The 13,795-nt window shown below is 40.7% G+C and overlaps 1 protein-coding gene across 3 annotated transcripts in view; it reads left to right on the plus strand.

Annotated features, from left to right (window-relative positions):
* The first annotated feature begins 4,158 nt into the window (after window positions 1–4,158).
* pde7a (phosphodiesterase 7A) overlaps window positions 4,159–13,795 on the plus strand; it is a 19,701-nt gene continuing 10,064 nt past the window's right edge. For all 3 annotated transcript variants that reach the window (XM_034862868.1, XM_034862869.1, XM_034862870.1), the window contains exon 1: window positions 4,159–5,227. In XM_034862868.1, the coding sequence (XP_034718759.1) occupies window positions 5,090–5,227 (138 nt within the window). In that variant the 5' untranslated portion in view covers window positions 4,159–5,089. The remainder of the gene's footprint in view (window positions 5,228–13,795) is intronic.

The following is a 13,795-nucleotide window of genomic DNA, read 5'->3' on the forward strand; positions in this document are numbered from 1 at the left end:
ATGGTGTCACTATAATGCAGAGGTACAGTATGAATAACCCTGTGTAAGTATAAGAAGGGTTACAGGAAGTGGATTTTCACGATGAATGAAATGTGAACCTTTTGTTTTCTAAATGCCTCACATCATATTTGACATGTAGTCACCCTAATAAGAAAGATGAAATCCAACAGCCTGATTTCCACATGGAGTTTTATGTAACATCCTCTCCCATACGATGACGTAAAAGAGACGTCAGTCTGTTTTAACAGGCACCACTGTAGCTCATGGTCATGGAAAACTATTCGCTCAGCATTCAAGTGCCTCTCTCAGCCTCTCTCTCTGCCCCACGAGCGCAGTGCTCATTGTCTCATCTTTAACACTTTAATTCAAAGTGTAGTGAAGCAGCTGGGTGTTTCCACACCTAGAGCCTGTGTGTGTGTTAAGCAGGTTACACAGTAAACATGCATCCTTAACCACTTAATCTCATGGATGTTTGTGGTTATTTTTAAAACATTGTTGTCATCGTTATGCAACGTAATCACCAAATTGTTTTTTTTCCGCTTGCGGCTAAGACCCTAAGAGAAGAAGGTAGAGAGTCTCTGGAAAGGTGTAGCACAAAGTCATCATCAAGTTTTCTTTGATACAGAGACAGTGTGACTCAAGCAAGCAATTCCAACCACTTTTGTGGTTCATTTTATAAATTAGGTATACGGGAAATAATCTGTGACAAAATATGCATCCCCTGGGATTGGCCAATGACTCACAATGTAAAACTGGATCTGTGTGTCTCAACAAAAAGTTGTAGGCATTTATAATTTGTCAACAAAATAAAATAATATATTTTCACCAAAGACATCAAAACAAGCCCTAGGCCTAAGCCCTTTTTTTATTTGACAGGCAAACAAAAGTGCAAAACAGTGGTTCAGATGACAACACACAGAAAAGGACACTCTACACACCAAATAAAGGCCCAGGGCACCTTTTCCACAATCCTTCCTTGCGATCAAATGTTTCACTCCAAAACAAAGAGAGGAAATACGGGAAGGAGGGAGACATAACAAAAACACACCAGCGAGAACAATGTGATGAATACTTTTTGTGTATATATTTGGGCTTTAATTAAATAGCGCCAGTGTGCGATCAGGAAAAGAGAAATGTAACCGGCTGGGCACCCTATTAGTGCCAACTTTGAGCTTCAATATTACAGTACATCAATCTTTTAGAGTTAAGTTTCTGTTCTGGCTGCTACCACTATTTTGTTTTATTTTCCAGCTGTCCAGTCATTTTTAAATAAACATTGCCAATCAATCAGACATCCTAATCAGACAACCTAAATTCCAATGCTGATCAAAGGAGCATCAGACTGTAGTTTTTACCAAGGAGCTGTGATAAAAAAGCTTACTGGCCTTCAACACAGTAAAAGAGTGCCATCTAGTGGTAGGAACATTGTACTTGTGTTTATCCTGTTGCATTTAACATCTCATGATTCATTCTCCTTTCAGTTTTTTTTTTTGGTGGATGGAAATTTGTCACTTCATTAACACATGAATAACACATTAAGCTGTCACACGTTGATGCTATCTGGGACTCTTGAGTTATTAGGTGTAGCACTTCTGGACTTTTTATTTTATGCTAGTGCTACATACCTTTTTTTCCATTGCACATATCCAAGTCTGGTAATGCAAACTGTAGCAGTGAGCCCAAGGTGGTTTGCGACATTTTGTTTATTTATTTGGCGGGCATTATATAGTTACCACTATAATGGAGAAGATATACCTAATATCAATTTCATTGCCCAATTAATACTTTCTGATGACAAACCAAAAGTCTTCTCTTTTAAGTATACTTAAGATATACTGTAATTAACCTCAATATTTATTTCTATTCTATTTTTGATCTTTCAAGCACACTATCTATGTAAGCACTCTTTTTCACCACAAGATGGCTCTAAATACACACATTCCAGTTCTAGCTATTTGTAATGGCATTTAATACAATAGTATACTACTTTAAAAAAAGTTTTGTTTATTTCTTCTAATTCAACCCGTTGGTAATAGCAATCATTTTGACAGGTGAGATAACAGGTGCAAATGTATAGTGAATGAATTGGGGTGAAAATGTAATTAATTAGTTAGGAGAAACACTAGACAGCCTTTAAAAGATGATGTGCAGTTACATCAAATAGAACATTTGGAATGTTATGGAATGTCTGTTTGCAGATTTACACGTCTGTGGGTTAAAGTTAGCTGGTGTGTTTGTTTACAGATGCACAAGAATCTTTACGTCAAAGAGCACGAGGTGTAAAAAGCTGCGTGGGCAATTCAGCAATAGATAATGACTCCTGTAATACCCAGAGTATTGTCAGAGGGTAACAGGTAAATCTATTAGAGGCACCACAGCGGTTTGGAATCTGTCTCCAGAGCCCTCTTGGAAAAAATAGACCCAGGGGGAGTGGAGCACTGGGGGACCTTACAGGCAGATACTAAAGCTGTAACCTCAAGGGGAATGAGGTAAGCAGCTCACCTGCAAGCTAACGCTAGCGGCGGATACCAGTGTAATTAAACACACCTACTATATTCTACAAAGGTGTGTGTCTTTGTGTGGCGTTTGTCAGTTTGCATGTACGTGTGAATGTGGCAACAAAAATGGCCTTGAAGAGATAATGAACAGAAAATGATGTGCTGTCCTGTGCGCACACACACATGATGAGCCATTGACGTATTCACATGCCAGATCAAGCAGTTTTAGAATTGTCTGGCAATAACAGGTTTGTAAACTGTGAATGGAAAAAGAGAACCGCCTATGTGTGGTTGAGTTTCTCTGCTATGTTTGCAGCTAACACCTCGAGAAATCAAGATGTGACATGTTGGCCATTTACACTAACACTTAAGGAAAAGTAGCAGTTAACACACAATTAAATGGTTTTAGTGGGTTTTTTTTTGTGTTTGTGTTGGTTCAGTTGCAAGGTGTTGAACCATCCAGGGTGGAAAGTAATTTATTAGAAGTAGTCATTGAGAAGCTTTATCACCTACTTGTACTTCAGTAATTCAAATTTCACGTTGTTTTATTTATTTATTCATTCTTTATTAAGTGCTCTACTCATGTTTGCAAAGACAAAGGTTTCTCAGAAAGCTACAGTTATGGATCATTTTGGAAGATATGGAATATAAGTTTATCTGATCATCTTTTCCCTCTAAACATTTTGCAATGAGCTGCACTACTTTGGCAGGCTTTGTGTGGTAGGACATACATCATAAAATGGTTTTAGTCGGAACACTACATTTGCCGGGTGAGTAACCTGTTACTGTTACTGATAATTGAAGTCAAATCCCCCTACTTGAGTTGGCTATTCTAGGCCTCTTTCCACCTCTGCTACTGTCTACAACACATTTGTTGTTGTGTTTTGCTGTGTTGCCTTAGTTGCCTGGAAAAGATGCAGGACCTCTAACTGGGGGGTATGTGGGGAACTGCATTCAAACCCATGGAAATGGGGAGGGGATTATGCCTCCTTTGGCGCCGCGCCTGACTGTTGCCATGGCACATCTATTGTCCCCCAGCACATGGACATGGCACAGAAACCTCCAATGAAAATGTTAATGCTCTGGTCTGTTATTGTTGTGTGTTTTTCTTGATTAATTGTCTTGATTCCTGAGGTGCAGCTATACCTAATCATGCAAAAAATCAATGATCCAGTATCTCACAAACATTTGTTGCAGGCAGATAAACCTAAATATTGAATGCAGACAATAAAATGAGTAACTCAAAGTCTATTTTACAATGCAATCAGCATGTGTCTTGAGTCACCACAATCAGTCATATGGAGCAAATTTCGTCATTCTGACAGCTGCAACAATGTTGCTGTATTTCCTAGGATGTTTTTTAAACTCCCGGTAAGTCTCAGCTCCCAAGTACTATGAGTCATGAGAGAGGAAGGTAATCACAGGCAATGATGTGAACTGCTACAGGGCAAGCCCCGTTGTGGAGGAATACCCTTGAGAAAGTCCACGCCGTCTGTAAACGACTGCTTATATAGGTCTTGGGATCGCCCTGGCCGTGTAACCAATCATTTAATTTGGTGTATACGTTTTAAGCGCTTTAGTCCAATCAGCGTTGGGGTTATAATAGCAGCATTGACGCCATTGGTTTATCTTTGACAAGGGCGTTTTTTGCTCGCTCCAACAGCACCATCTCTGGCAGGTGGTGTGTGCTTTAAAACCATACAGTAGGCTAATGTTTAGGACGATAGGAAGGTAGTTATAGGGAAATAAACACACTTTAGGTTGTTAATTTGTCGTCTTTTGGTTGATGGTTTTGTTTTACATGCCGTTCTGTTTCGTTTAAATCCACCGGAATCGGAGTGAATGAGATGAACGTCGGGGTTTCCCTCTTTGAGCCAGACACTTTGTGCTTTACGGGCAGGGGTAAATTAGACAACTGCTCCTTCATCATGCAGCTTCTAAAAAAAGACGGAAAAAGCCCTACATGTTGATTATATTTCGTCGCCGGTGTAAATCCGAAAGAGAGAAAACCCTCTCGGCCACGGCTGACAACAAGGGACTCACATCCTGGAGCTGCCTCACCTCATCCGCCGGTGTTGCATACAATATGTTATGTTGATGACATTTTTTGAAAGTGGCTGTGCCTTTTGTTTTCATTTCGGGAGATGTGATATGCAGATCCGTGAATGCCACGAAACGCAAATTAACGGACGTTTTTTCTGCTTTGAAAATGAGGAAGCGTTTTCATAAAGACCCAGAAAATGGCAAGAAGGTCTCGTCGTTCGTGGGCCCGGATTTTACAAAAATAAGAAGGAAAGGAGCAAATGCAACAGCAGCATGATCCCCCCCCCCTACAGAATGACACCAAAGGAGGTAAAACGGTGGAGGTAGATAAGACGCAGCATCAATGAAGGCGATCTGGACAAGTTTCAGTCTTTCATAATGAACAGAAATACTTTGCAGCTCGATTGCAGATCTACAATATTGAAATAATTTTTCGGCTTTGGGAGATTTTCTAATTCACCAGTCATCTGTTTTCGAATTGCATTTGTTATCTTTTTCATTATTTTTTTTTTTTATACTTTTGATCCGGATCCAGCCCTGACTATTCAATGGAAGTATGTTATCAGCTGCCGGTTTTGCCTCTAGACAGGCCGGTTCCCAAGCATGTCCTCAGCCGGAGGGGAGCCATTAGTTTCAGCTCCAGCTCTTCTCTGTTCGGGGCTCCTGATCCCAGACAGCTGTCACAGGTAAATAAATTAGAATTCCTTAATCTGTACTGTTAATCATTTCGCTGCAGCGAGTTTGGCTCTGGGAATCACACAGGCCTTAAAACTAGCAATTGTCTTAAAACAAATATAAGAATAATCCACAAGAATCTTGCAGGTGGTTGTTGAATAGCTAGGCCCTAACACACAGTGAGCACTCACTTGCACAGACGCATACATTTTCTTATCTCTTAGACCTAAATACACACCAACCTAAAACCACTTTGCATTTGTGCATGTTGTCCACAGATAAAGGCCCTCTTGGTTTACACTACCAGTTTACCCCTTGGGACTTGGAACTTGCTATATTTGTCAGAAGGAACGTGCCACACAGTTATTTATGTCACATTGAGAAAAGAAATCATTGAGTCACACACTTGAACTTCCTGATTTCTCAGAGTCTTGCACTCTTTAAAATGTGCCCTTGGTAAGCCTGCCTGTAAATTTCTGTTCTGCAGTGAAAGAAAAAAAAAGAAAAAAAGTAGGCCAAAACAACAGTCTTCATTTTGCAGGTTCATATTTTGCTTGACTCTCACGTACATAGAAAAACTGGCACAGCAGTATCATGCATCTCCAATGCATCAGCCAAGCATTGAGTCACTGTTGTGATAAACATGTCCCAGATGATGTACCCATCCATTAGGCCTTTGCCCAGGACACTTGCTTAACTAACACACATGCAGAAAAGTTGCTCAAGTCATGAGTTGGTGAACTCTTCTTCCCTACAGTGTTAAAGTTGTTAAGATGGTAAAACATTCTAACTATTGCTTCAGTAGTTTTACCCGAAAGCAGCTGGGTGTATTGTAATCCCTTTGGGTCACATCCCACTAGTTGTTCATGAATAGACAATTCCACAGTGTTGCATGGCATCTTCCAGCATATTAACTAAGCATCAAGTCACCATCTTTGACTGTGTGAGCGTCCTCTTCAATAGGCTGTCCATTAGTTCTTTGTGCAAGACACTGCTCCACATAAGCACCCATGTGTGTCCGCTTTGAACCTATCACACCACCACAGGCATCTCCCTCAAAGACTAATGTATAGCCATGGCTTTGAAATGCCCTCAATTTTGCTCGTTCTCAGTGGTCTTTTTTGTTTCTTTTCTTCCGCTGAGTTGTTAGTGTTTTTGACAGATGTCATGAAATGTTGGATAACCTGGCAGGACAATACTTCTCTGTCTATCCATTCAGTCCAGTTATTGTCCTACCACTCCAACTTCATGCTCTGTCTTAGTTAGGAAGACTTGTAAAACTGATCTGAAGGCCTGAAGCTATCATGCGTCCTGGTAGTTCTTGAACCTTGCTTCTCAGACTTCAGCTGAAAGGATCCAAAACCTTTGGAGAAAACCCGTCTCAGCATTATCCTAGATTGCTCATCCTCTGCATACAAACAAACGAAAAGCTAGTGTGTTCAGCAAGTGGGCCATAGTTCATTTTCAATTGTTGTTGTTGTTGTTGTTGTTGTTGTTATCATGCTCTTTTTTTATTGTGAAAAAAAGGGGTCAATTGCAACAAGCAGTGCACTTTGTAGTGTTGAGTGAGTTTTCAGTGAAACAATAATGATCAGGCTGCATGTCATTTTTGTGGAAACATTGTTAAATCGCACACGATTTAGAAAAACACTTATGCAATAACAAGACTGAATTTAACACAGACTCTGTTTTTATTGGAATTATAGATCCACTACCTGATCTGGCAGACTTGCATAGTGCGGTATTGGAAGCAACGGAATTCCAAAGTAAAATTCCTTGTATATGTCCTCATACCTGGCAAATAAAGCTGATTCTGATTCTATTAGCTGATAGAGGGGCTGCAAAGCAAAGGGCCGTTCACCTTGTTACGAGTTGATGAACCACTGCAATGATTTTGGAAACATTATTTTAAGGTACAAAAGAATCTTTAGTATTGATTTAACATTAGTCCTGAGCGATCACATCACAAGTGGCCAGCCCTAAGCGCAGGTGGGAAAAAACATTCTCTGGATGCATTGAGGACACATTAAGATTGGATCGCAGAAAACTCATTTGGAGGTGGTTTGAGCTGCAGGTTTGTCCACGTTCTAATAGCAGTGAGATTGGCAATATGTCCTGTGTCCATATTAAAGGCCGCCTACTCAACCTTGAGCTGAAATACATAGGCTAGCCTACTCATTTAAAGTATTTCTCATGTTGTTATTATTATTGTTATTATGGGATGGTATTATAATCATATCTTGTCTGTCCGCAGCTGTCTTGAGCTCTGCAGCGCAGTTGCCTTAAAAATAACTTTATTTTTTATGTTTCATAAAACATCCCCATATTCCCCGGTGTAGGACATTAGGCAGCTACAAAACGTCCTGCTCTTGTGTCATCTCCTTCTGTTATTTATTAGTCTCGCATTAGCAGCGCTACAGCGCTGTCTGGAGTTGAATGTAATAGGCGTAGTCAAAGCCCCGGCTGTGAATGGTTTCCTTTCCGATAAATTCTTCACAATAAAAGTCTTCCATTATTTTGGTATTTTAATGTTTTTATTATGAAGCAGTAGAATACGGCCCTTTTAGATTCATCGGTAACCTAACAAGACGTTTAATCGCGTCATTAAACGTAAAATAAAGTAGTTGTAATATAACTTAAACTTCAAACCACAGAGCTTCAGTTATAAACTAAAAATGTACTGAGAGCTGAACACTGAGACTAAAAAAAAATAATAATCTTTCTCTCCTGCACAGGTCCTGCCACCTGTCGGTAGATCTCTTTTTGTCTGCACCCTTTTATATTGGCTACAGTCTATGGTCCGCACACAGTCAGACTGTGGGCAGCCCTTTTCATTTTTCAATTGATTTGTTAAAGTAACGACTAATATTATAAACACAACCAGCCCATAAACAAACGGAAATAATGTACCTGTTTGTTTGGATATAGAGCGGGGAAGTAAGATCCAATCATAAGTGGTCACTGAGGATGCAGTTGGAGACACGTTCGACTGACAGGCGAAGACGTGCACCTAGACCTGTCCACTTGCCATTGGATCACTCTGTTTGGATTTTAATACCAGGTCAGAACAGGCCCATAAAGACCTGCTGACATATGTCTTTTTTCTTTCTAAACAGTAGCAGAATTGGTGAACATGCATACATACATACGGCACTGTCACTCTGCCTTTGTCACAGAGCAATTGCACTTCTACAAATATTGTGTTTCGAGCCCTATTTAGGACCATAAGGCTGCATTTGTCCTTGGTGGCTGCTGTGTTTTTATGTGTGGTTCCACAGGCCTGTTGTTTGTGGAAGAAGTTTTGGACTACCATTGCAGAAAGAGGCAGTTAGGCATGTGCCTGGGCTCTGTGGGCAGTGGTTTGGCTTGCTGCCAGGCTTACAGATGGCTGGAGTCTCAGTCTCTTTTCTTTCTCTGGTTGTCTTGTTCCACTCACTCACAAGCTCCCTTTCTTTCTTTCTCTTTCTCCTCCACACACCCCGCCCCCACCCCCCTTTCCCTCGCAGATTAAGACATTTCCTCTTGTAAACAGAGGACGAAAGAATAGGGTTGAAGACACGACAGATTCTCAGAAGAAAATGTCAGTCTGTGGTTATGGAATGCTTATTATTGGGTGTAAATAGGCTGCGGAAGAGGCGTTGAATACAGCAACAGCATTAAATAAATGGGCTCATTTATCTAGTACAATGCATGTATTGTTTTTATTACAATTCATGTTGGCAGCTTGTTGATTAATTACTCAAAATGAGGTGGAAGATTAGAATTTGCTTGTGTAAAGTGATTCATGCTGGTCCCCTTTGGCTACTCTGGAGTTAAGGGTAAACACGGGCCTGAGATAGATTGGTTCAAAATGAAAACCAGAAGTATAGGACAATGAGTAAGACACATCAGAGGCTCCCATCTAAACTACATTTCAGAGATGTTACACATCCACGCCATGTCCAATGTGGATGGCTGTCATGATTTGGTACTAGTAACCCATTCACACACAGTTGCATTGTTTTGACCAGGCTGTTTAATTGACTTTTTAAGAAATGAAATCCAGCAGAGATACAAGAGTCAATAAACGGATGCACTTTATTGATGAGGCCAGAGCAGTCACATGGCTTGGAAAGCAGCTTAGACTTGAAACACTGATCTGCAATCAGCTGAGTCCATCATATCTCAGTCAGAGATATTATCAAGAGTATGTGGGCCACTGACCACTGATAGACTCTTCTCATTTTAAATGTTTAGGGACATGAGATGCAGATAAGGCTGTGCGTAAGGGTGGTTGATAGCACAACTTGTTTCATCCACACTGGATGTCTCTGTGCAGAGCATGATAAGCGAATACACCACAGTGCTTCTCTAAGGGAGTTACTTTGTTGGTTTTAACTGAACCGATAAGCGTTTTCTTTCTGCGCATTGCCATCGGATTGACGTAGTTTCAGGATGTGGTAAGAATGCTGAAGGAGCTGTTCAGACAGTAAGCCTGGTGTTTCACAACCTTTTGCAAAAACTTTAACTCTTTCCCAGCCAAAGTGTGGTTTTACTGTGCAATCTGTGTGAATGTGCTGGAGTACACAGTACTGTTTAATAAGAGAGGATTTGTATTATTTAGTAAATAAACAGGAGGAAAACCTTACAACCTGTCTTCATTTACACGTGCACACTCTCCCTGTTTATCTGCCTGACTGTCTTTCTCTGTGAAGGGCCCCTCTTATCACATGACCATTCTGTTTTTTGTGCTGCAATGTCGAGTGCAATCGGCCGTGAGATTGTGGCTTCATACATCATCACACTAACGGACACAAAGTCAGGGGCCGACTGCTCTTGCTGAATATTAATCATATTTACTGTAGCCCTATATACATATGAGATGAGCCCATAAAGGAGGGGAGACTTTAGCACTGTTGCTAGCTCTAAACACCAAATTGTTGTCCACAGGCACACTGCTTGTCAACTGTTTTTTTGTTTGCACTCCTCAGAAGGTTAAGACTTGCAAGGGGGAGCATTAAGCTGACCCAGAGAAGCAATTAGAGCCCGGGGATGATGTTTGAGATGAATGAAATTCCTGTGCAGTGTAGACAGCCTGTAAGAGTATGTAGCAAGTCTCCCTCTTCCCTCACCCCTTAACTCAACTTGTGCATAGAGCACAACTAAAAGCACATTTATACAAGGCCCCTTAAAGCTTTCTGTGTAAATAATCTAATAATTTAATTTACTTAAATAATTTCAACACTTTTTAAAGGACAGTAAAAGGAAAAACACTGGTTGCAGATATATTAAAGCTCGACATGGTGCTCTGTTCTTTGGCGATAACAGTGCTCCGTCATTCCCCGGCTAAGGCATCAGGCCAGTTCACCCCAGGCCTCCCCTCAAATCATCAGCCCTCTCTCAAAAACTCACTTCAGCTGGAGTGTGTCAGAGTGGACAGTGTTCTCATAAAACACAGGTAGACTCCATCTAGGGCTTTAATGCATGCAATGGCTGGTACACACACACACACACACACACACACACACACACACACACACACACACACACACACACACACACACACACACACACACACACACACACACACACACACACTCTCTCTCTCTCTCTCAGTCCAAACCTGTCCACATTCATGGCATAGCACTCAGTTACTGAAATGTGTCGTCCCACACACTGGAGTGCTACGGGAGGTCATAACTCAGAAGGAAGCTTTCAGTTTATGAGACCGTGCTGAGTCCAGCTGCTTTTATCTTGGGTATTTACATGTGCCCGTGTGGTGTGTGCGTGCACTGCTTTGTTCCTGATACATCAGTTTATAGGAATACTGCTAGCTTCCTCATTTGCTTAGTCCCAACTGACTTAATGACATTGTAAAGATAGGTTTCATGTCTGTGTTTGAAACAAGGAAGAGTGAGCATGCTGAACTGTGCAATGGATTGTTGAATACCATTTGAAGGAGCTTCAGACTACAATATCAGCTCCATCACAATGCTCTGATGGCGAGAGCAAGGTTCTTTTTGTTGTTTTTAAAGCCCCTTGAACTGTTTGAATTTGAGGTCTTGATACACAGACAGGGCCTGTTTTAGCATTGGTTATAATAATACTATTTCACAAGTCTGTCTGCTTTGAGAAAACATCACCTTAACGGACCTGGTGTTAATCACACAGACATTTTCACATCACATGACCTCCTGACCTCAGAAACCTGAATGCTGTGACCCCAGGCAACAAGACTAAGCCGAGATAGGAAACTGGGCTGTATGTAAACGAGCTCATGTGGAATGGCAGGGAGCACAATGAGCAGACTGTTATGCTAGTAGTAAACTCCAAACAAAACGGAATTTGGCTTGTTCTCAGAAAGCTCAGAGCAAACGCATCTGGCTGCAGCTCCAGGTGTTCAGTTAAAGGCACATTCTCCAAAAGCAAGAATAGAATTAGTTAAATAGGAGTAAAAACAAAAAATGTGGCCTGCAACCAATCTGGGACATTGTTAAACAGTTAAAGGCTCACCCATACAAGTAAATGAACCAAATCCAGGTGGCAGAGTAACTCAGGGTTTGAGGAAGCACTCAGACTTATGCTAGTGCTTTACAACTGTGACTTGTTTGACTACATGTCGTATTTGTAATAACAATGCTTGGGCTGATTTAGAAAAGGTTTTTACAAAAAGGCTTGTTGTTTTTCTGGGTGTTTCAAAAAGTTAGCACTGTCCAGGATTCGTCACGTTGAAGGATGATGACTTCTTAATGATTTGATGAGGACTTCTTCTGAATGATTTCTTAATATCTCAGTGAGTCAAATTTATCCCTCCACACCCCAGTATTGCATGAGCCTGAAGTAGGAAAAAAAAATGCCACAGGCCAACATTTTGGTAGAAATTTTAATCCTGGCCCTGCCTTGTCTGATGCCAGGGGCTGTGGGTCAAATGAAAACTGGATGCCAGCACGGCTGTGAAGCCAAAGCATAAGTCTCTCTAAAGCTGCAATGTCTCCACTGGCAGCTAGACGCAAAGAACTCTGTATTAATGTCATTAGAAAAAATCCACTTGTTTCTCTCTTGAAATGCATAGTTAATGCAGTTCTCCTCTTTTGTCAGGTCTTGTAACTGGAAAGTTGGTGATTAGGTGTAAACCCAGATACAAGCAGCAACCTGTTGATGATTTCTCAGATGATTTATCTATGTTTTTTTCTTAATTCAGCCTTTGAACAACTGGCAGATTTCCATTAAGCTGGGTACCTTTGCTGTGCCACACTTGTGAGCAACCATGATCAAAACCCATGATGTGGGCACTGTACCACCAAGGGTTGAGATTCACCTCTGAGTGTGTTTGTTTTCAGAACCTCTTTGTTTAACCAGCTCACTTTGCAAAATATAGGCTTGACACATTAAAAAGTTTAAGAAACCGCCTACTTTTTTTATAAATGCAAATGTTTTATCAAACAAAGAAGTAGTAGTTGGTCACTATTCTTAGTAACCAAGTCATTTCCTCCTGCAGCTGCTTCATAGTAAAGCTAAAACTTTCCAGTAGCTATTTGACTTGCAGAAGGCTATTAATGTTAAGCGGCTGTACAAAGTTCTGGTTTCTTGCATGAAGGATATAAATTCAGCTCGTAGGTATGCTGTGGCATCATCTTCGCTGGCCCAGGCAAGTGAAGCAGGGAGCCTGGCATAGCCTGCTGGTAAAACTGTTAGGGCCCGCAGAACAGCCGGAGAAATGTGTGCTACCGTTGGCAATAAAACAGCATTTTTTGGGGGGGATTACAGTAACTACAGGTAACCGATCTTTTTTGCTTCTTTTTCAGTGCCCATAAATTATTTATTGCCTCTGGGTGTAAACACCATTTAAAAAAAAAAAAAAGAAGAAAAAAAAGAAGAAAAAAAAAAAGAAGAAAAGTGTATATTGGAAATAGTTAACGACAGTGCTTTTTAAATGCCCTTTTTCTATTTTTGGACTACATCCCTAATGTTTCATATGATTTCAATTTGTCATAAGCGTGTGCAAAGACAAGCAGCAAATTAAACCAACCAATCAATTGTATAAGTTAACTTTAAAGCTCCTATATTATGCTTTTTTTCAGGTTCATAATTGTATTTTGAGGTTGTACCAGAACAGGTTTACATGGTTTCGTTTTCAAAACACACCATATTTCTGTTGTACTGCATGTTACTGCAAATTCTCTTTTCACCCTGTGTGTTTGGGTCTTTTTTTTGCTACAGAGGAAGACATCTCACTTCTATACTGTCTTTGTTAGCAGTTGCACATGCGTAGTAGCTGGGTAAGATCACACCAGCTAGATAACTCTTTCTCCAACTTAGGTCAGTAAGGCAGGATTAGCTGGGATACTTCTTCTGAACGACGGCACAATTGTAGAATACCTGCTGGTATGGTGAACTAGTGTGGGTTGTAGCAGTGTTTCGCCATTGAGAACAAGCTAGCATGTTAGCGCTAGCATACTACGGTTAGCCACCTTGTCTTGGCTAGTTACATAGAATGCTGTGCAGAATTTGAATAGCTCACTCTGAGACTGAAGGCAGAGGACATTCTGAAACCTGTATCCCACTCAAAACAGCATGGATATATATACAGTATATATATA

Source organism: Etheostoma cragini, chromosome 22, assembly GCF_013103735.1.
Source record: "Etheostoma cragini isolate CJK2018 chromosome 22, CSU_Ecrag_1.0, whole genome shotgun sequence".
Taxonomy (NCBI): Eukaryota; Metazoa; Chordata; class Actinopteri; order Perciformes; family Percidae; genus Etheostoma; species Etheostoma cragini.